Source organism: Carassius auratus, chromosome 18, assembly GCF_003368295.1.
Source record: "Carassius auratus strain Wakin chromosome 18, ASM336829v1, whole genome shotgun sequence".
Taxonomy (NCBI): domain Eukaryota; kingdom Metazoa; phylum Chordata; class Actinopteri; order Cypriniformes; family Cyprinidae; genus Carassius; species Carassius auratus.
Genome location: NC_039260.1, coordinates 4,600,007 through 4,625,135, shown reverse-complemented (window position 1 = coordinate 4,625,135; position 25,129 = coordinate 4,600,007). Strand labels below are relative to the sequence as shown.

The 25,129-nt window shown below is 36.7% G+C and overlaps 1 protein-coding gene across 1 annotated transcript in view; it reads right to left on the bottom strand.

Annotated features, from left to right (window-relative positions):
- Positions 1-24,307, bottom strand: part of sema3e (sema domain, immunoglobulin domain (Ig), short basic domain, secreted, (semaphorin) 3E) — a 39,576-nt gene extending 15,269 nt beyond the window's left edge. The window contains exons 1-4 of the mRNA XM_026287183.1: positions 23,663-24,307; positions 5,785-5,945; positions 4,635-4,694; positions 4,386-4,505 (exon numbers count right to left, since the gene is read on the bottom strand). Coding sequence (XP_026142968.1) covers positions 4,386-4,505; positions 4,635-4,694; positions 5,785-5,945; positions 23,663-23,768 — 447 coding nt within the window. The 5' untranslated portion in view covers positions 23,769-24,307. The remainder of the gene's footprint in view (positions 1-4,385; positions 4,506-4,634; positions 4,695-5,784; positions 5,946-23,662) is intronic.
- Between the last annotated feature and the right edge of the window lie 822 nt (positions 24,308-25,129).

The window sequence follows — 25,129 nt, the reverse complement described above, 5'->3', positions numbered from 1 at the left end:
TAATAATCTATTGCAGTGCTTTAAATAAGTACACTTATTCTGATTCTAGAATATGTGAATCACTTGATTACAGTGTTATTTGATATTACATTTATAGCTGATATATTTTAAATGCAAGAAAATGCAACATCATCAATACAGATGTATGGCTAAAATATATATTTAAAGGTGCCATAGAATGCAAAAATCACTTTTATAAGGTGTTTGAACACAGTTATGTGTCTGCAGTGTGTGAAAACAAAGAGCTTATAATGGTAAAAATCCACTCACTCATTGTTTTATAATTCCAAAAAATCATAAACAGCCCATTTATCCATCATTACTTTCTCTTGCTATATCATTACTAATCATCATTACTGTAGTTGCTGGAAATACAGTGTCAGCGCCAAAGAGCCATTAAAAGTGTTGTGTATTGTGACGCACCAATGGACACGGTTGCTAACTTTCATTTTCAAAGGAAAAATGAACAAAAAAACCTGGAAAAATCCAATACTTTGTGCTAACATTTTACACCAGACTCGACTGCCTCACAAACGAGGTTCAGTTCAGCACTGGAGTTGTGAATAGATTGCTTCTGAAAGAGAGATCAATACTAGCGCTTTGTGCACAAACATCCAGACTCCAGACAAAGTAAGCATCGCGCATCAAATTTTGTTTTCCAAAAGAGCTTCTTGACTCTCTGTAAGGCTAATGTTGCTAAAGCTACCGTTGTCTCTGCCTGTTTTCACTAATGCTGCCTTCACCTGCTACCAGAATGATTGTGAATAGGAATGTGGTAGTAAAAAATTGCATTTGGAATCAATGTGTGAGGTCAGTAACATGGTCACATGCTGTTATGTCTGTGAGCATGAGCTCTTGAAGCTCCACACTCTTCTCCTCTGAGAAAGGAGCAGCGTTTCCAGGTTTTCACAACAAAACCCTCCTGCGGACATGAAAAGCAACCCAGGGCAACAGTGTTAAAGTAGCCCAACTCGGACTTGGCAACACTGGAAGGGAGGCAGGAGCACCAGCTCATTCTCATTTAAAGGGGACCTACACATCAACAGAGGGTTTTTGGATCGTACGCTAAAAGTGGCAATTTCACAAAGCTTTACAAAATTATCTGTAGGGTATTTTGAGTTAAAACTTTGCATACAGACTCTGGGGCCATCAGAGAACAATTTAAAACATTGTATCAATGCATTCAATGGCACCTTTAAATAAATGACACGACATAAATGCTTGTCAACACATTCGGGAGTACAATATTTAGAACATAACAGAATTATGAAAATTACAAATAAATATTTTATTGGATCAAAAAAGAATTCTAAAGTTGAAAGAAGTCCAGCTAATTGCATTTCATTTATTTTCTTACATTCTTGTAGCTCAAAAAGTAGAGCATGACACTAGCAGCACAATGGGCATGGGTTCGATTCCCGGGGAAAGCAAGAACTGATAATACTATCCTTTGAATGCAATTGAAGTTAGTTTAAAAATAAAAAAATAAATATGATTTTATATTAAAGTACTGTATATTATATATTAGGATGCTCACTATGTTTCAGAACAGCATTTCATGTGTTTATTCTGCTAAGATGTGTGTGAGGTATGATATGGGTATATTAGTATAGAAGTATGTGTAAAGCCCATGAGAAAAAGCAGGGTTTTGATGAAAGAGGAGACAGTGAGAGGGAACGGTGTGCTGTGATGTGTCAGGTGATGTGCATACAGGCGCAAAGGGCCTGAACAGTGCTTATATTCCCGATATTAGAGAAGGAATGCATGCTAGGCCGTTCACTTATGGGTACGTGTACATGCCTCTCACTTGCTTTCTCTCCGGTTCTGTTCTGTGTCTCTGTAGCTTTATCAGTCTTTCCTGTCATCATAGCTACATCTGCAACATGTCATCCCAGCACTCCAGGGCCGAGTGTGTGTATAATTGTGCAGGTATGTGTATCCATCTGTGTATAACTGAATACGAAGCCCATATCTTATGTGCACGGATGCATATGTGTCTTGTATGCATCTCATTAATGTCTCTGAGTGTTTAGGGTGTAGCTGTTCCAGACTGAGGCGTGTGCTGCCGGCTTGCAGCTCAGCACTGGAGTTATCAGGCACCCCGCTGAAGCCTGTCTCCTCTAATTAAACCCTCTCTGATCTCCTGCCTATGGCTCCCATAACACCCGTGGCTCTCTCCTTCACCTCTGCCGGAGGGTCAGGGAGCCAGAAGTGCTTCCTATTCCCAGCCATGAGTGCCGATTTCTGAACCTAGTTGGGATAAAAAGCGGGAACGAGGTGGAAAAGGAATTCTCCATCTTGAAACCTCCAAAAGACTGAAAAAAAATGTGAAAGAAAGCCTGTAGGCCGCCTGCCATGATCCAGATTCTCGGTTTCCTTTAAATAAACGTCTTGCCTTTGCTCTTTTCTTCTTGCCCGTTCCTTCAAATAAAGCTAGCTTCTCTATGATTAGCCGCTCTGTAATTTGACTGGGGCTCTCCTGGGAGGATGGAGATGTTTGTTTTCGCTTGTCTGGATGTTTGGTTGGCGATTTTAACAGAGTGAGAATGATAAAAACTTCCCGTCGCACACAGTAAAACAAACTCTGTCTGTCTCTCTGGAGACTGTGCTTTCACCACAGGCGGTTGAAGAGTGTTAAAGTTGCTTCAGAAAGAAAGTGCTTTAAGGAGATTTTTTTTAATCACTTTTTCATTATTATTGTTGGGGTTTTACCTCATTACAGAGAGGTGACAAGAAAATGTTTGGGTGAGAAAGGAGGCGGCAAGTGATCAAGATACGTTGCCGTCTGGGCCTGCATCACCTACATAAGCAAAATGTCTTCATGTGAATGGTTAAAATTAGCATGGCTAAGCATGAAAACCTTCAACTTTCCACACAGCAGTGCAGATGTAGGTCACATTATTCAGTCTCTGCCTCTCTAAACCACCAGATTTTTAACATACCTTATAACAATAATACAGTTCCATATGATTTTACATTTTATTTCCTTCCAACTGCAAAAGGCAAAGTTTCAGCAAGCTGAAGACCAGCCACCATGTTATCAGACAGCCCTCCAACCAAAAGAAATGCGCTCCTAAACCTCACGGTGACACACCGCATCTGGATCTTCTTACAAATCAAAGATTTCAGAACTCAAAACACGAGCAATATTTTAGTGTCTTGAGATGTTAAGCGCTTTAACTCGTTACCACTCGGACTGGTTTCGATTATCGCAAGTCTCTCTGCACGACTCCAGCATGTGTGGAATACAGTGAGAGTGCCAGTATGGTCTCTGAAGACAAACAACAGCACAACACTGGACACAATTCATCCGTGAGTCACTACGACACATTCCTCAGAAGACAAACAGGACCTCCTCAAGACATGTTTTTCTGGAATAGAAGACAGAAAGAGGGCAAAAAGCGACACCGGAGCTACATGTGACCTCAGTCTGCTTCCTATACAATAAAAAACTTCAAAGACGTTGCGGTCGCTGAGGCATCTCTGAAACTTTGTTGTCAACAACTGTGACTAGCATTACGGTTTTAAAACATGGCAATTCCATCATGTTTCTTCACCTTAAAGCTTTTAACTTTGAAAAGCAAGAGGGTTTCAATGATAAAATAGGCATTATTTTTTTCATGGTTTCCAATGAAAATCTAATCATCCTTGAAATAAGATGAATTAACTTTTTTTTTTTCTTACAATTTAAAAAATGTGTTTTTCATTTCAACACATTCTAAAATATAATTTATTGCAGTGAAGGAAAGCTGAATTTTCAGCATCATTACCGCTGTCTTTAGAGTCACATGACCCTTTAATCATGCTGATTTGCTGCCCAAGAAACAGGTCTTATATACTTTCAGTCTAGAAAACAGTTGTGCTGGTTAATTCTTTTTTTTTTTTTTTTGTGGAAAACATGGTACACTACCATTCAAATTTCTTGGTTAAGTTTTACTTAAAACATTTATTAATACAAATTTAATAATAAAAAATTGCTTTCTCCTTTTTTTTTTTTTTTTTTTACTCTGCATTGATCAAAAGTTGCAAGAGACATTTACAATGTACAAATTTATAATTTTAATAATATTAATAATATACATTGCTAATAATTTCTGTTCACTGAACTCTCTTAAATATTGATAATTAGAACAATTATGAATAACTTAAAAAAAGGGAATTACACAATATGCCCTTTTTTTCCATATATCACAATTTGATAAGATTCAAAGACATGATTATGAATTGTTTTATTTAGAAAACTAAATTAGTGCGTAACGTACTGCCCTCTTATGATGTTATGCATTAAGTATAATATTTATAATATATTAAAAATAAATAAATATCTAAATCAAGAAAAAAAAAATGATTCAAGATTATTTTCTTTGCCACAACAGAAGATTTACCTCGGTTCCACGGCCCACTCTGATATAGGCACACACTGGGCTGAATGCTCCAGTCCCACATGCTAACAGATGGGTGCTGTTATAATGCTGCACCAGCTTAATGTAGTTTGCACACTCCGGCTGTGAGAGAGGGACAGAGAGAAAAACAAAGATAAAAAAGAATGCTTTTAACACTTTTCAATATAAACACTGTAGCCATGTAACATGATATCACTGTGTCATACTGTACAGGATTTATAACAGATTTACCTTCTCTCTGCCCTGCATTAAACAATCCCCCACCTGCTCCTCAGAGCTCGGCCAGTGAATCTAAAACAGAGAAACAAGCACATGATGTTCTGGCACAGATATTTTAATAGATGAAACGGCAGTATAAGCTGTTTTGGAAAGAACGGGAAAAAGAGACGGACTTGGGACGGTAATTCTAATAAGGGTCCTAAATAGGTCCTAAATTTGAGGCCCGTGCAGTGCTCTAGGCTGATCTGCCTCATTGGTCCAACAGCACTTGTCAATGTAAAAACAAAAATTGAGATGATAAATCAAATCAAAGAAGGCAGGTCTTACTGTTACTTTCACAACGCAATGAGAATTCATGGAAAGATGTAAGTAGTACTGTATTAGAAAACGGTTTTACAAAAATATGTTCAGTGACCGACAGTATAAGACTATCTAGTGGTGATGCAAACCAAAATATGCGATCATGTTCCACGTAAATGATAAATTACCGTGACAAGAGACGTTTGCGTTTTCGACTATTACAAATAGTGAATGTGCACATTTAAAAATAAAATATTATGATTACTACTTCATAACTACAAACCTAGAACTCATTTTAACAGTCTTATTTGCTTAATTTTATTATTATTATTATTATACAGTCGATCCTTATGAGTGTGTGCATGACCGTGATTCGTGTGCAAGCATGTCAGTGAGCAAGGAATCACAATCGATCAGGTGCATGTTTACTATTGCAAACCCCCCCACCACACACATAAAATTGTAGAGGGCCTCGCACGTCAACTTCGCACAAGGCCTCGCATCCCCCTTGCGACGACCCTGAGTGTAACATAGTAATAATTGCATCCTTAATACAGAATACTTATATAATTATGTAACAACCTAAAAATGAGCACAAGACTTTGTGCATATTTGTAAATTGTAGTTGAACAGATGGTTGCAATATAATCTCTGGTTCTCTTTGTGTGAGTGCTGTTTTTATTTATTGGATAAGTATGTGCGTAGTCGTCCTGAGATTTACTTCGCAACAGACGTAAATTGCTTTGCGCAACGTACTGTCATGAGCCAAATGAGACGATAAACTGTACCACACAAACACAGATGACAATTCTGGACAGACATGGTGCCCAAATCCTGAGAATAGCTTTGTAAATGCATGTACCTCTTTGTGAGGGGCAGTGATGCGCTCTAGATGGAGTGAGTACAGTATGTCCTTTCCTCCGATGATTAGCCTTTCATGAGTCTCATCCAGTGACATACTGTAGTGCTGAAGACGCCCCTCTCCAGCCTGGAATACTCTCGTCCTGTTCAGCTCCCATAACTCTACAGACACAAGTTACAAAGTAATTTAATCATGTGATTGTTTAGAAAAGTATTAGTCTAAATCTGCTTAATAAACATGATTTGAGGCACCAATCAAATTTAAATTCGTAGCGTTGGGGATTTGTTGATGAAAGCTGGTTAATCAAGAGGATCAAGAAGTTCAAAGGTTCACTCAAAAATGAAAATTATGTTATTGTTTTCTCTAAAGAAACACTAATCCACCATAAAAGCAAAGCATCATGTACACTACAATCCAAGTCTTCTGAAGTCATATGATCACTCTGTTTGAGAAAAAAAAAGAGAAGAAATTGTTAATATGATTAATTTGATATTGAGAATTAAGTTCATAAGAGAATTAGCAATGGCCAATTTGTGAATGAATTTTTATTTATGTTAAAATAAAAGTTATATTTGAATATAGTTTATATATTTATTCCTGTAATAGCACAGCTGAATTTTCAGCTGATACAAGATATAATTTTAATATGCTGATCTGGCTCTGAAGAAACATTATCAATGATGAAAATGGTTCTTTTAGCATGTATTAGTAAACAGAAATCTTTTGTAATATCATGAATGTCTCTACCATCACTTTTGATTACTTTAACCTGTCCTTGCTGAATGAAGTATGACTTAAACAAAAGTAAGACTTTTTCTGAGCCCAAACTTTTGTACGGTAGTGTTCATGTATGTTGAACCGTTATAAAGCCCATGACTCCCATCTCTAATCTGTTGCATTTCTTTCCACCACAGAGTGAAGTCAGGCAGCTAAAACAGGATTAAACAGACCACATATATGAACTAAATCAGACAAAGATGCACTGCTTCACTGAATCGTGATATGAGAGAGATTGGATTATGAGCGTAATCAGCGTATGGGGGATGTCGATGACTTATGACAGATTTCCTTAGCGTGTTTGCATGTGTGCGTTGGGTTGCTCCATGGGGAGTTGCCCTCGTAATGATTTATTCAGCGTGTGTGAGTTGGACCTCCAGTCATACACACCCAATGACAAAATGTGTTTTTCATTTTAAATTCTCTCTGGTTGCTTTAAAACTGAAAAATGGCAGCCTCCCAACAAACACACACACACACAAGGATGTAGGCAGATCCATGGATAAGTGGATACACACACATCACTGGATGCTGGATGAGTTCAGTGACACATGGAAAAAAAGACAGAGCTATTAAAAGGCACAATTTAGCAAAAAATGGAAAATCCTGCTATTACTTGCTTTAAATGTAATTTCAAACCCGTATGACTTCCCATTTTATTTAATGTGTATTTTTATGGAATTTCCTAACCACTTTTTTATTTATTTAATGAAAGTGCACAAGGACTGAGACTGTCAAGCTCCAAAAGAACAAAAAGCAACACAGAAATCGTTTTAAAAAGCTTACACTGAAACAGACTGAAACTTAGAAAGCTGTAGCTCTCTGGAAGGGAAGATCATCATTGAATAATGACTTATATATCACTCTTTCATCACAAAGATGTCCTTTTAGAAGCTTCAGTCCCCATTCATCATAACTGTGTGAAAAAGAGGCCAGAATTTCTCCTTGTTTTCCAAAGAAGAAAGACTTTTTAATTTTGCTTGAACTAATCCTTTAAAAGAGCCACTTAGAAAGTTAAAAGGCAAAAGCATGTATGGAAAGAAGATAAGTGAAGTAGACAGACAGATAAGGGATACAACTAGATTACTGAAATGATAGCAGGAGGGATAAACAGACATGAAGAAAGCGGAAAGAGAATGACAAGGTCAAAAACAGACATTTAAAGAGGCAGACTTTGATCACATTTTAGTGTCTGAGTGCAGTTCTTCTGAAAGACACTCAGTGTGTCTTTAATTATGTTTATGAGTCTTGCGGTTAATAGAAATGATTTAAGAGACTCAAAAACACGAAAACAAGTAACACTCACCCACAATGTTCAAGTTCATTTGGAAGTCAATTTAATACCTTACTCCAATGTTGAACAGTGAGGTATAAAAGTCAAGACAATACTGATAATCTACGATTCAAGAACTAAAAATCAAAAAAAAAAAAAAAAAGGAAAAGATTCTGAAATGAGCCAATATTTTTTAAATATTATATTACAGAAAAATAAATAAAAATGACAATGATGCAGGAAACAGATTAATAAGACAAAGCAGATGAATAATATGATTAAGTGGACGAAGACTACTACGACAAAAAATACAAGGAAGAAGACAAAGAATAATAATAAAGATAAGAAGACAACGAAGAAGAAAGAATATTATTATTATTATTAAAGGGTTAGTTCAGCCAAAAATTAAAATTAAGCCATTAATTACTCACCCTGAAGTCATCCTAGGTGTATATGACTTTCTTCTTTCAGGCGAAATCATTTGATGTTATTTTAAAAATGTTCTTTGATCTTTCAAGCTGTTTGCTTGTGCTCACAGTTGTAAATGAAGTAGTTCTGGGGGAATTATTTATGACGTCAGCTCTGCGTCATATAAGGAAACTTTGCATCCTTTGTTCCTGTTAACAAACATTGTTTTCACGAGACTCACCGGCACATGCGCAACGCTGACCTCAATGGTCAATCGCCCGGAACTTCTTCCGTTTTACAAGTGTGAGTGCAACCTATATTAAAGTGATTATTAAGTTTTGAATATGGATATTTTTCTTACAAAAACACATCGATTCGTTACAGAAGGCCTTTGTTGACCCCACGGAGCTGTGTGAGACACTTTTTCTTTTTTTTTTTTTTTACGAATGAGCCTTATATTAAACTTCTCATTTACAGATGAAAGATCAAGGCAATTTTTAAAAACTCCAACTGAATTCATCTGAAAGAAGAAAGTCACATACACCTAAGATGACTTCAGGGTGAGTAATTTATGGCTTAATTTTCACTTTTGGCTGAACTAACCCTTTAAATCAGCTTAGAAAAAATGCTAAATAGAAGCATTTTTACTAGTGGTCTCAGATGTTGGACCAAGTACAAGTATATCATACGTTTGTTTAGATGTCGTCATGTTGAAAGCCCATGAAACTGTTTCTTTAAGATGTAACAAATTACAATCACTTTTAAAGTGTCAAACACCTAACACAACTTGTGGTGGCCATGTGTCGAACTGAAAGAACCAAGAGTGTGTTAAAGAGAAAAATGAAACGAATAATTGAATACCTTCAGGAATAATTTCCAGTTCCCTGACCATACAGTATACACAGCAAAATAACAAACAGATTGGATGAATAATTTCACATTTCATTCACTCTGATTAATCCAAGGTCTTTGCTCTATTGATGTTTATTGGCGCTGTCATGTAGTTTTATTTATGTTCAATATATGAAATCAATTCCACTAAGCCACTTTCATTCATTTTGATTATTAGAATCTTTCTTATTTTAAATCTGTGGGTTTGGCCTCCTGTTCATGAAGATAAATGAGATGGATAAAGGAAAGAAAGAAAACCAGACTTAGATCATGATAGACCTCTATATGTGTTGTTTCACAGGGAGGGTTCATCCACCATAAATATGTATTTAATATACTCCATTTATCAGCAGAAACCACAATGAAAAGACATACAGGGTCATGATGGTTATAAAGAGACCTTAGAACAAAAAGCAAATTACACATGTCCCAATGCAAGCCAAGACTCCCTGAGGCAACGAGCATTTTAACCCCTCACCGTTATTAACGCAGTGCCCCTGACAGGGCAAGGGTCGTACCATTAGGCTGTTCAGCCGAAGGGTGGGGGAAGAAATCAGGCGAAAAAGACAACCATCCAACTGATAAGATAAATTACTGCACCCTTTTAATACTCACTGACTGAACATGTGCAAGTGTGCTGATTGGTTAGTCAAATCAGGAACAGAACTAATGGATAAACAATGATTTGCGAGCATATTTGATTGGCAAATGATTTCTTAATTTAGACTATAAGTGAAAGTGCTCTTTTTGTGGGTCCCCTTTGCTTTTAAGACAGGAAGTGACTGTATTTATTCACAGGAAACACTGTCAATCCCATTCTCAGGCCTGTCAGCTAATCGAAAAGGCGGTTATTGAAAGGGAAATGACTCAAACTCTCTCTAATCCAAATCCCCATATGCTAAACTGGCTGTATTTCCCCGTAAGCCAAAATAAAGACCTGTTTCCTCTGCCTAAGTCATCTGAACCTCACCCCGGGTGAGCAGGTCTAAGGAAGTGCGAATGTCCCTAAAGAGGTCTTTGGAGGCTGGAAGATTCCAGATTTAAGCAGAACTGATAGGCTGATTGCGGATGTGGACGTCCACTCCCTTTGCTGAGGGGCTATCGGCAATCGGAGACTGGAGGGAAGTGCTTTCATCCTAGGAAGGAAAAGAGCTTCCTTTTTTCATCTGTCACTCGGAGTTCCCCATCTCTTGGTCATTTTGTAGACCCCCTGATGGACGAATTTTACATAAATCATATTTTTACACACTGCAGTATAAGGTGAAATGTCTGTATGCACAGGGGTCCAATTTAATTCAGTCAATGAGGAGGCAAAAGCCAAAGCTAATTACTATAAAAGAGCTGATTCTGAGCAGAAGACTGAGGGACTCTGTTTAAGAGAGGCTCTGTCCTTTTACACAGCATACTGACTGTGTTAACCTGCTAACCCTAGTAATTATCTTAAGGGTTATCCTGTATTTGGGAATATGATCTTTGCCTTCTTCCAGACAGACTGCATGTCTGGGTAAGGCTATATATCCTTCACAAGTACGGCTGTCTTTAATGGAATAAGTGCATTCAATATTTATTGTTTACTAATAAAATAATAATAAGTAATAAGCAACCAAAAGTCAATGGCCAATCAAAATGCTTCCCTTTATAAATCAATACATATTGATTTGCAGTTTCAACTCTCTAGTTCGATAATACAATATATATATATATATTTTTTTTTTTAAAGTAGAAAAAAAAATGTAATACATATTTATGTTTAAACTTTAGCATTAACATGTATATATTTGCATGCAGAGGCATACAAATCTAAACACGCAGCCTGAACAGAATCCAATCCACCACCCTTGAAATATTTGTTCTCTAAAAAACTTAACAGCTTGGTAAACACTTGTCTCTGCTGATCTGGAATGGTGAAGGTTTCTGGTTTAGATATGATGCCCAGAGGGATTTGTTTCTTGTGGGCGGGCTGGAAGGGAGAGGTCCCTGATCTAGTGCCAGTTTCAGTGTGGCCTTGTAAAGGTGGTGTGATTTGGGGCCTCAAATAACATTAAAGGGTTCTTACCACATTGTGTATTATGTGCATATGATTCACACTGACACATGTTATTTGTACTTTCAACCTACGCTAAACTGCAGCTGTCATACTTCAGTGAACCAGTACAGAGGAAATGAAGCTGGCTAACATCAACCTGCCCTTCGCTCAACAAAACACTACAGGAGACTAAAAACATGAAGAAATGTAGAGGTGAAACAAGCCAGATTCAAACTCAGTTTGCCCATAAAAGCACCATAGCACACCAGGTGTCTGATCATCACATTGATCCACTAGACAGATTAACCACATTTAATGACAACCCAAAATTAAAAACTGAACCCAGTACAGTTCTTAATTAGTGATGCAATATTCTTGAGTAATGTAAATTGGGCTTTTATATTTAAAACTGAAAATTATGAATTTTTATTTAAAATGTATTTATACATAGAGATTCTTAAATAAATGTTATTATTTATTTATTTGCTCATACAAATCCAAAAAATTACTTTGGCCCTAGAAATATGCGCATTTATAACCAATAAAGTGGTTAAAAATAAACACAACAAAGGTCGCATGTATCTGGTACATATCTTCTAGTGCATGATTCACTAGGGCATGTTATTCCAAAAATGCAATAAAAAGAAGAATACATAAATAAAAATAAATATAATTAAATATGCTTATAATTTTATGCAAGTAAATCTGGTTGCAAACCAATCAAACAATAATATGTATGAAAATACAGTCTGAATTTCGTGAAAGTGAAAATGACGTGACATTCAGCCAAGTATGGTGACCCATACTCAGAATTTGTGCTCTGCATTTAACCCATCCGAAGTGCACACACACAGAGCAGTGAACACACACACACACTGTGAACACACACCCGGAGCAGTGGGCAGCCATTTATGCTGCGGCGCCCGGGGAGCAGTTGGGAGTTCGATGCCTTGTTCAAGGGCAACTAAGTCGTGGTACTGAAGGTGGAGAGAGAACTGTACATGCACTACCGCCACCCACAATTCCTCCACAACCTTTCGATTGGGAGTCCGACTCTCTAACCATTAGGCCATGACTTTCTATAACTTAATGCATAATACAGAATGAGATAACATGAGTAATAGATTAGATCATTCTAATGCCAAAACATATTAGCCAAAAACACATGTAGACACATTTCACATATAAAACATTCTTTGCATTTATTTATAAACATTTACTGTATCTAGCCATTTTATCAGCTAAATTTGTCATGGGAAATATCTTATAATTCCATACTCTCATCTCATCTCACCTCTATGATGAAACAATAGCATTTTAGAGATAAAGCACGTCGCAAAAAGGTGTTTTGTCTGTGTTTTATTGCACGTAGGTCGAGATTAAAGCTTTTACCAATGCGTTTAAAGCAACAGTGGCACATTGACTCCACATTTAGATGCAACGCTCAGTTAAGGGTGAAGATATGAGGTGGGAGGACTTAGATAAAGATGATTTCCATAAACAATCTCAGCGATGCCTGGGCGAAACATGAGTGAGCAGCTAAAATGGAGGTTTGCTGAATGAATTTTCAGTGATGGTATGATCGGATCACAGAAAGAAAAAAAAAATTGGCGTCATGGAGTATGATATCATGCAACAGCTCTGTATGAAAAAAAGAGAGAAAAAAAGAGAGACAATGCACAGAAAGAAAAAAATGAGGTTAAAAATCCCCATCTGCTCCCCTTTCATGGGCCAGGGTCCTTCTGACCTGTCAATCAAGTTAACAAAGACAGACAGGTATTTTGATTTCAAACATCAGTGCTGACTGAAACAGCATGCTACTGGTGATTCAACAGTGGCTACGAGATACACTTCAATTACCTGCTTGGACACATGATGTGTTGATACATAGCAAATAGTCAAGAATACAAACATAAAAAGCATGTCAATCATTCAGTAGGCAGAGCTAAGCATAAAGAGATCAGGTCCTCCTGATGGAATGTGCTGTGGACCGCATGAGGCTTGCGGAGAGACACATGAAAACACTACCAGATCTGACTTGTCATGTATTATTCTGTGGTGACTGATTGATTTCAATAGCATTTTGTTTGCTTTGAACTTTTCCTCATGCTGGATTCAAGACTGCCAGAAAAAAAAAATCAATTTAGAAAAACATGAACTCAACTTTTTGGAACTAGAAATTTTTAGCACGGGAACTACATGTTCAAGGAACTTTTGCGGTGTATGCAGTATGCATGCACAATAGAAGAATGATTGTTCTTAACAAGGCCAAATATATCATATTACAAGCTATAGTGCCACGGGTTAGTGAAAAATGATTAAATGCTAATAAAGATGCCAAATTCCAAAACAAACATTTCTAACTTTAGTCCACTTATAGTTTAATGCATAGATGTGCCAGGTATTTAAATAATGATAATAATAATAATAATAATAATAATAATAATAATAATAATAATAATAATAATAATAATAATAATAATAATAATAATAATAATAAAAGTATACTTTAGCAAGGTCAAATTGTATTTTCAAATGATCTTAGTAAATATAAACAATCATTATGCTTGTTGCTTATGTGATGCAGTGTATGCAATCAGCGATAAAAAAAGAAAAAAAAAAATATCAGTCACTACTCCATAATAATTATTTCATAAAGTGGTGGGGACAAAAATTGGCAAGCCAAAAAATATATAAAAAAATAAACAAATGACATAAATAAAATGCTTATTCAACGGTTACATTAATTTTTAGATCGAGGAAACTCTGGGACATGAAATTTTCAATACATATAAAAGAAAATAATAATCTGATCTACTGTAGGTGAATCAGCCTTCACAAAGTATTTTAAAATGCATGTGATTATAACAAAACCGCTCTCAGCGTTTCTACAGGAAACACCCATCTCTTCATATTATATTTATGAGTTTTTCACTTTTTAACCTCTTCAACCATCTGAATATTTCATTAAGATACACTCTCAGTTCAATGTCTTGGCATGTACAGAGAATAAAACACATTTTAAGTGATATCCTTTGAAAACAAACTGAGGGACTTTCCATGGTTTTATTCCCTATAATTTTCTCCCACCTGGAATAACCTCTCATGTTTAAGAGCTGCAAAACTCTTGCAGGGTACTTTAGGGCCTGTCGCTTGCTCACTTCAAGGAAAAAGAAGCCTTTCAACACCTAAAGCCAGTGGGTTGAAAGATGCCAAAGATTTTGGTTCATAAAACATTTTTTCTCATATTAAATCTTGACAGAGCCTTGGACAACATGAGAGAGAAGGAACAAAATTGACTACTTACTGATTTAACAATAAACCTTGACATTTATACATCATAATCTTTGGACTGTCAGTCGGAGTAGATTAAACCTGACTAAGTAGATCTCCTGAGTAATGTCACGTCGTAATTCACTTATACAGTAGATATAATGCTATTAGCTCTACTTAAACGTCCTCTCATAAGAACTGCCACAAATGCCTCAAGAGACAAGCCTGTTGAGGATTACTAGGTACCAAAAAAAGGTCAAACTATTTTCAACCAAAGTTCTGGAGCTTGAAATCTCTTATCGTCCCCATGGTTCTCAATCAGTAGTTTGAACATAAAGCCATTATGTGTCACCTCTAAAATGAATGGCAGATACACTCTAAAAAACGCTGGGTTGCTGGGTTGAGGCCGTTGGATAGGACTTTGGGATGTTTTAACCCAAGTTTGGGTTGAAAATAACTTTATTTTTTAACCCAGCGGGGTGGGTTGAGGACGCGGACGTGAAGGAGAGCACGCACGTCACGTCAAAATCGTACGTCTCCAGTGCGAGCAGCCGCCATTTTCTCAGCGTGATAGAAGCGAGAAGCGAGTGAAAGACTATGGTAAGTAACGTTAAATATTCAAAATGTAAAGTTATTTTTTATTGTTTACCCGGTTGTATGAAAGGCGAAAGGTTTTATGAAAGGCGGAAACAAAGGAGCTTAACGTTATATATATATATATATATATATATATATATATATATATAAAAAACGGACGCGGTTTTCGCCTCAGACACGGAGGTCTTGCCTCATGTAACGTTACTGAACGGAGGATGTACTTTTAATATAACGTCTGTGAATGTATTTTGTCATATTTACATAAGATTTTACATTATCTGTTCTCTTTGAGGCGTTAACAGACGGTTATGGTCACGGTTACGCTCATGTGAATTTGTCTTTTTTTTCGCGGTTAAACTGAATGTATGTTTGTCTCCTAAAGGAAACGGCATTGTGTAGTAAAGACTAGCATAATGATTTTGAGGCTGTTGAAGTGTTAACTGTTAAAAGTATGTTTTACATGTAATATTTCAGACTTGTCAAGCTTGTGTCTTCATTGTCCTCGCGCTGAGAGTTAAAGACACAGAAGCTGTTTGTGTGAGGAGTCACAGACCTGTGTGAGGATGAGGAGGAGGTGTTCTGAAGAGAGGGACAGACGGTTTAAGGAGAGTAAACTTCAGAATAACATCAAGTTATCTTTATTTTGACTAAGACTAAAATAATGTGTGTGTTTTTTTTTAGATGTTGAAATCCAGAGACAAGATAACTTCATTCTTTTGAGACTGATGTAAGTTAAATTATTATTACTTTTTTTTTTTAGAAAATTAATGTTTCTGTTGTGTCCTGCCTGTTAACTTCACATTTTGATGCAAAAACAGTGTGATTTTATATATGTATGTATGTATGTATGTATATGTTAATATTTTATTGAAACCATTGATGTCCCTCTTTGCAGAACTCAAACTAAGTTAAGGACACAGAAGTCTGCTTGTGTGAGGAGGTGGTTTTCTCAGCTTCTTCTGAAGAGAGGGAAAGATCGTTTAAGGCAAGTAAACTTCATAATTTCATGTTATCAGTTGTTGTTGTGTTTTACTAAGAGTAAAATAATGTTTGTTTTTTGTTTTTGTAGATGTTAAAAGCAAAAGACATGGGAGATCATCATTCCCTTGAGATTTTATTTAAGTTATTTTTAGAAAATAAATTTTTCTGTTGTCTCCTGCCAGTTTACTTCACATTTTGATGCAACAACAGTGTGATTACGTGCTCATTTCATTAAAACCATTGATGTCTGTGTTTTTTATTGCAGAACTCAAACCAACTTTGGAGTTGTCTGATTTGGAGAGTCATTATTCTTGGTCTTCGCTCTTAGAGGTAAAGTTCACACAAAAAATCATTTACTTGCCCTCAAGTCATTCCAAACCTATAAGACTTTTGTCTGTCTTTACAACATAAATTAATATATTTTTAGTTTTCTCATATTTGTTAATCCATTTATAGTTTAGATAATCAGTATTTTCAAGCTTCATAAATATAGAGTTATTGTAGAAGTAAATTCTGATATTTATATATGAATACATCTTAAATTATATGATAGCAAACATGTATGTTCAAAATAAAATACTGGTCTCCCAGACCAGCAATGGAGGACACAAAAAGAGAATATTAAATATATTCATACGTTTTCCAAAAAATTAGCAGATTTTGTATGAGTCTGGAAAAGCATGAGGAGAGTAAATTATAAACATTTTAATTATTTGGTGAACTAACGGTTTGAAGAGCAGCCCTCAATGTACATGAATATTGTGAGGTATGTGAATGTCATGTCTGTTTTAATGTTTCAGTAAAGAAGCTTTCTGAAAGCAATATTTATTCAAACAATATCACCTGTCCTCACACTAGTGCTGCCATTATAGCATTCTGGAGCGCTGTGGTGGACTGAGACATTAAACAACTGCACAAAGTGTTGAAACTTTAAAACCGATTATTTACCTATCCTTACGGATGTGAATACACCTCTACCTGAAAATGGATAGTTTAATTAAATGTTTAATTTTTTCAAATGTGTTTCTCTTAGGCCACTGATGAAGAGCAGGCGGTGATTGGGATGAATGCTGGTCAGAGAGGAGAATCTTCTTTCCCCTAAACTGATGCAGTGGTGGTTTTAAAGGAGGACGCTGCCCTGGATGATGTAGAAGATGTCACATGCTGTGCTGATGGGGTTTCTTCATGATTACATCAGTTATGCTAAAGAGATCATGAAAATTGACCGTGATGCATTGATCTGTATTCATGGACTATGAAACAAACTGTAAGTGTATAATTTGTTAAAAAAAAAAGTTAAATGCTTTTTCTGCGTTGTTTAGTAGAAGAGTTTACACTCTGTCATTCATACACCTGCTCACATTCTTTCACACACACACACACACACACATGCGTCTGTTAAATGTTATAATATCAAAGTTAATGTTGTGATTTATTTGTGTACTGTCATGCCAGAATAGTTGGAAAAAAACCTAACTAATTGTAAATTTATTGTATGTGTTTTCGTATATTTTTATACAATATATACAATTGAACAAAGTCCAATTTGATCTTAAGTTATATTCATCAAATGTTCAATGCTTTGTTTATGAACTCTGTAGCTGTTAATGCCATCCTTTTCTGCATTTCTTCTAACATGTTACTTTTTGACTTTTCTCTCGTTTTTAATAAATATTTTCCTTTTGGTAATTATTATTTGTGTGTAAAAGTGATATTTAAAATGAACAACATTTGTAGGTTTAATGCCTAGCTCAATTTGGGTTAATTTTAACGTAGAAATGCATTGTTTCCCCACATGGCTGCACTCTGCGAGTTTATTTTCTGCCAGCAGGAGGCGCTAAGAGCGAGAGAGGTAGGTTTCTCCGGTAACGGCTGCAGGAGCGGTGCTGAGCTCACAAACGCTGCCTTATCAAGCACATGTGAAATGATATCGAACATTTTCTAAATACAGTAGTTTTCCTTCTGAAATACAGTGATAAAAAAACACCCGCTCTGTTTTTTGAAACCCTGCAATATAGTCATTTTAAACCATAAAAAATGCAACCCAGCAGGCTGGGTTAAATATGATAACCCAACTGGTTGGGTTAAAACAACCCAGCGCTGGGTTCGTCCCTTTTTGACCCAGCGCTGGGTTGTCAAAATAACCCAAATTGGGTTGTTTTCAACCCAGCAGTTTTTAGAGTGTAGACACAAAGTGATGAAATGAATACAAAGAGCATTAGCTGAGAGACAGAGAACATCCAAATGAAAACCATCAACTGCCTTCACTGGAGTGCAATATATTAAAGATAAGAGGATGTCCCACGGAGTGCCAACTTTGAACGTTTGATGAAATCCAGGCCATTTTTTTTTTATTGAAAATGGTCATTCGGGTTGTTTGATGTGGGCAAACAAGCTGATTGATGGATACATTATAAATGACCTGACCTTGTAGATCTTTCATTGACCATGGAACAATGTGCATTCATTGAAGCCACTGTAAGTCAAGGGAAGTTGAACTCTTGTTCTCAGGGGCCATCGTCTGTTGTCCAGAGCTGATTGTACTGACTGTGAAGTTTATTAAAACCCAGGATTTCTTCCTTCCCGTCCTGCTGTCTCTGAAGAACCCGTCTCCATGACTACCCTTTAGATGCCCCATTTGAAAGGAAATTATGGGTTTATTGGGTAAATAGACCTTTTGGAACTGTCAGGAGAAATACTGAGAAAGACACAGCGAGAGGTAGGAAGAAGCAAGAACAGACCAAAGCAGGAACAAACTCTCCCAAGAACATCATTAATTACGCAATGACCTGCGGGCCAGCTAAACACATGCAGCCCTATCTGGATACAGTGACTGGGTGATGAAACAGCAGGAGATTTGCTTGTATAAGTCTCTTCTCCTTTCATGTGCTGTGGACTCGAAGCAAAACTTGCCTTTGGAGTGACAAATAGGTGAATATTACACCTGATCATTTAAGGCTATTTGGAAAATGTCTCTATTTTCTCAATAGGCTACAATAGAAGTCAGTAGGGTTAATGTTGTTGGGACCACAGAATATCTTCAAATTATTTTATATTCTTTAGAAGAAAGTCCATCATACAGGGTTGGAATTAGGGCTGCACGATGTGTCGTTTAAGCATCGAAATCGCGATGTACAAATCCACGAATCCATAGTCACATTGCAGGATGTGCGATTTAAGCTGTCATAGTTGATCCGCTATTCATTAACCGTATGGGCCAGCTGCTCCCCGGCCCTTGACGATTGTGATTCGCAAATTAATTGCACAGCTTAACCATCATAGAGTGAAAGTTTATCATTGACAGGACTGAAAAACACATGTAAGTTTAACAGGGCAGAGAGAGAGAGAGAGAGAGAGAGAGAGAGAGAGAGAGAGAGAGAGAGAGAGAGCGTGCATGAGAGAGAGAGAGAGAGAGCGAGCCGTCTTCAAACAACACGAGCGCTGTCTTGATCTCCCTCGCGCATATTAATCAATTGACACGATGGTGTCCATGTTTAAATCATTTAAAATGAGAATGTAAGTGTGCTCACCCCATTTTTTGTTTGTAAGAAAAAATTTGATTAGATTTCATATCGCAATATATATCGCAATGTCATTTTTTCCCAATTTCGTTCAGCCCTAGTTGGAATTTCATGAAAGGGGTTAAATGACAGATACTTTTTTTTTTTCTTTTTTGGGGTGCGAGTCCATTCCAGATCACCTCCAAATAGTTTCAGTAATCCAATCAGGGCAAACGCATGTGAATGACAGATGCAAAGTTGTCTGTAATGACTGGATTATGCCAATTTATAACACAAGGACAGCTCACAGAAATGGGTAGATGAAAAACATTAAAACCTTCATATGAAATCATTTGGAATGGTAAAATATTATATTTGAAAATGACAATTTACTCTAAATGTTACAAAAACAGTCTTCCGTTTAGGAATAAAATTCCCCCATTCACCAAAAAAAGAAAATAACCCTTGGCAAACTCATTTAAAATCATCTGAGCATGAATCTTAGAGCCTTCTTGTCTACACTGAAGTAGGTTTAAAATTACAGCAGAGACTCGAGAAACACATTGGTGATTATGACCTGAGCCTAAATGCAACATGAGCTGTCTAATGGGCTGTTATACTGTCAATTTAAAACAGAATATAAAAATTAAACACAGACCTTCATCTTCCTCGCTAAGAGCTAAAAGCTCTGTAAAACAAATCCCAAGGCTGAATTCAAAAACTTAAAGATCATGTTCTCCAGTAAAAGGTGATGAAAACCGATTTAGAGCGCTCAAACTGTGATTAGTCGTTTAGTGATGACTGACGATAGAAAAGCTAGTATATCTTGTTATTATAGAGCACATAAACATTGCGAAACTAAAGTATGTCACCTATTTGACTGTACTGAGGTGTCAGAGAGCTCAAAATATGTCTATTTTCTCAAATTTATATTGATGTAAGGGGCAAATGTCTTATACTATGTTTGGGTTGTTTAAAAAAAAAACTCATAAAACATTCACGAACATCCATTTACATGATGATGATAGCTGCGACCAACTGGAGGTCCGTGAGGATTTGTATGTTTGAACGGCTACAGATTTGGGATAAGAAACTGACACTTTTTATAAGTAGCCTGGGACGAGGGCTAAAAGCTCTGGAGAGCTTTTGGGGGGCTCCTTGTTGAAATTTTGCAATGGGTAACTGTTCAGTAACACGCACCGAAGCCAGCATGGTTTATTTATTCAAGTTAATGCACGAAACTCAAACTCTGTCTTAACAGCATGACATCACCTCAAACCGGGGTCGGACACTCCAGAACCAGTTGGAAGTGTTTTGAAATAATGTTTAGAGTAGATTGAAACTGAATTCACTTTTGAATAAATATACAACTTTTGGGGATCATGTGCTCAACGTGTTGCCCCCTCGGACCCTGCAGTAGGTAAGAACGTACAATCGCACGGCTACATAATTTGGCCTCACTATTCGATACTCTTATAAATACCTGCGTATATTCAAGGTTCGGAATGCACTATTGGGATGCAGTTGGAAATTTTCATTCCTGGAATCATGGCAGCGTTACACTTTTGCCAAGCTGTAGCTCCTACTAATTACACCAATTTCAACTACAATCTCTTAACTCTCACTTTTGTTGTTTTTAGCCTGATTAAACCCTCAAAGCCATTTAAAAATAAATATCAAATATGTGCATCCACCTACACAATCCCACCCAAACACCTACAAACCAGCTGAATGTGTTGTTGCTTCAGCTGTTAGACAATCAAGCCAAAACATGTCTTTTTCAAAAATAAGCTTACTTTACACCTAATTAGCATTTGCTGTAGATCATTTTTATTTCTTTAAGCAAAGCTTAGCCAAAACATAGCAGAGATACACCTTGCCCTTAAATTGTATTTGCAAATTCCCTTTTGAACTTTGCCAAAGGTTGCATCTCTGAAAAATGACGGGAATAAAACAAACAATCTTAACATTGTCATTTTTCTCAAGCCTGCATCCTAAAACAAATTTAGAAGTTTAAAGAAAATTCCACTTTAGCATGTTTTCAATGCAAAAACTGAAATGTAATAACCAGAGCTACTTGTTCTAGTCAAGCAGGAAACAAAGGTGCATTCATAAAATCCACAAAGGAGACAAACTCGAGCTCTATAGATATTGATAAGCCTGCCAAATATGTTCCACTCAAGCACACAAAACACAGGTTGCTACAAGAAACTGTTGGCTAGGAGAATTCATAAGTCCACAAACAATACACCTTTAAAAAAAAACTTTTGCTAAACGTTTTGCTAAAAAAAATATCTGAGGAGTAAAATACTGAACCAGACTCTAAAAAGGAATCTCTTTGCATATTTGCAAACTCAGTTTTATAATTAACGGTCTGGTAAACTTGGCATTAGACAAGCACCATGTCTGGTTGGCTGAAAATCCCCACTCTGGTTAGCACATAACATATAGCCGCTGGCAGATCAGGGCAATATTTAATTAGATCAACTACTGGTTTTAATTTGAGTTCTAATTTAAGACATCTTTAACATTTTGGAGGAAAATCCCATGGGTTTAACCACAAGGCAACCTCCTGTGATTGCTCCAAGGCCTAAAAAAAATGCCTCAACTATCTCTGAGGGCTGTGTTATTAAAAATTTTAAGCATACATGTTTTTCATTCCATAATGATAGGGTACATGCAAATAAGTTTCTTCTGCTGATTAGAGAGCACTTTATCAGTCTAGACATGCAAAGCACACCAAGTGAATGACAGAAACAGAAGCATGGGGGGGGCACCAAAATGAACTATAAATGGCTAATAAATGGAATATTATGTGTAAAACAAATCTGTTTTAGAACATTTTCCCCCTCAAAAATCAACCTTTTAAATAAAAAAATAAAAAAAGGAAAATATAAAAAAAACAAGGCACACAGAGAAGAATGGTACTGAGAGGATTGGGAAAGAAATTCCACATTTTATCGTTGCCTCGGGATATTTCCTTGCTGCCAACCGGTTTGTTCGCCACACGTCAATCACAGTTTGCTTGAGTTTGCCAGCAGCTATGTACTCAGCCCACTGAATGTGACACTGAAAATCAATATTGTGACAAATCTAATGTGAAAAGCCACTCAAATAACTTTGTCCGGGGCACATATTGTCAGGGTTTTTCTCAAATTTCCATCAGCAGGTTTAACAGAAGATTCATAGATGGTATTGGTTTAATTTACCATGCATTGAAATTCCACATGAACTCTCGACCATGACCAACGCTAGGGTGTGGATTTTTATACGACACAGTTTCCACAGCATTCTGATCAAAAAGGAAGACTGAGAGGGTCATGGGCTATTTGCTTCGGGCTAGGGTGTTCATCTACAAAGGATGCCCCCATCCGTCCCTAAATTTCACTGTAAACATGCCAACGAGAGACCGGCATAACAAAATGAACAGTTGACATTCCTTCAGTGAACCGCTTACGCTGACAGAATACCACATTGTAGAAGCTCAACCACCGTAACGGTGAGGATAAACACAAATAAAAGAGAATCCAGATGTATTTATAGCAGCACAAGTGACTTCTGAATCATTTGCGTGTCCATAATCAACTCAATTCAGACTATAGCGGATAAAAAATGTTGTACAGTCAAAAGTATGACAAATAACTATATAAATAAATGAAAAAAGATCATATGAAATCCTATAAATGTTACTGTACGAAATCGTATAAAATGAGATTGTCTGCAATTGTATAAATGTGACTAATAAATCACACAAAGCAAGATTTTACAGAATCTTACAAGAGGTCACTGTGATGAATGAAATCAAATTAAACTACAAATGTACCTGCAATTTGCCGTAAGAGTGCTTTTCAATAGCTATACAACAAATGTTAATATAAATACATATAAATTAAATAACAATACAATTTAATAAATTATTATAAATGTAGTTATTTCATTGTTTAAGACAGTTGTCCATTTTAAGAGTGGAGGAAAGTGGCAAAGTAGTCAGTATGCTTATAACTAGTAAAAAGTCATTTCGAAGAGCTGTATCAGGATGTCCATCTAAGTCTAAAATTATGGCCCATAATTAGAGCTTCAGCTTCATTTTGACTGAAGTTCATGCTCAAGCATTGCACACACACCCACACACACACACACCTGTTGCCTTACCTTTGTGAGACAGACGTAATCTCGGATACACAGTCTTTACTGATTGAGTTGCAGAGCAGATCCATAGCGTCATGCAAAACATGAAGGTCCACACACCACATGCCATCCTCGCCCAATCCTCTTGAAACGTCTCACACTGTCTCCTTACGATCCACCTCAAGCAGCCTCCATCCGAGCTGAATGACTGAATTGCCGGTTGCAGAAGAAAATTAGTTTGCTGTCATTAGAGCAGTGAACTGAAACTCACTTGATTGACGCTTAGGGTGTGTTCTGAGATGCTTCTGTGGATTCCAGTGTGAAGAAAGTGTCTAAACTGTGCGCAATGCTGTGACTCAACCCTGGCTGACTGTTCCTGTCACTCTCACCAGAGGCAATGCATTCCTCAATCTCTTAAAAATGTGAGTGCGAGCGTGTGTCAGACAACAAGCGCACTGATCTTGGAGATCTTCCGCCTCCTCTCTCTCTCTCCAGCTCTGTGAAATACTGCCCTTCCACGTGCCAGCCCTCTCTCCCCTCCTGACTGCTTCAACTTCCCTGCCGCACACATGGACAACAGCCAAACACTCCCATGCACCCCCACCCTTCTCTTTCACTCTCTCCTTCTGCCTATCTCGCCTCTTAGTGTTCTCCTCTGTTAATGACGCACTTCTGTTGTTCTCATATCAGGGACCATGTTAACATGCAACTGAAAATTATGATTAATTTTGTAATTTGGTCATATTAGAGTAACCTCAACTGCAGTTGGACAATACATACAATTTCAGAAATCAGACATCTGGCAAACTGCTTAATTAATCAGAAATCCGTCATATAAACACTTCTCCACAGAATATCCATATATAATATACATATTTATGCACATGTCCAGATGAAAGTAATTATGATTGATTTGTGGAAAAAATACATTTTTGAAAAGTCATATTATCAAAGAAACATTTTGTGGAGTATGAAAGCAACGTTATTTGTTTCTAAACTATAGATGATGTGAAAATAAATCAATCAGGGCACTGACAGCAGGATTATGAATGAGAATGAATTCAAGGCACAATTCATCCAAAATGGAAATTATGTCATTATTGGAAGCCACAAGGTTTCAGAATATCATCTTTTCCACAAAACAAAGCCAGCTTTGGAACGACATAAGGGTGAGTAAATGATAATAGAATTGATGTCGTTCCAAAGCTGTATGGCTTTGTTCTGTGGAGAAGATGATATTTTGAAGCCCACTGAATTCCAATGATGACAGAATTTGAATTTTGGTGAAGTTCCCTTTAAATAAGTTCATTACAGTGAAATAAATGACAGCATCTCCTGTATTTCCACACAAAAATGGAGAAAAGAGAAAACAGTCCACACTATGTCACAATGCTGATCATATGATTATATATATAAGCATTCTCTGCTCAATAAATAGATAAATAAATAAATAAATTATTTACTTCATTAAATTGCTTACCTTCTATCTCT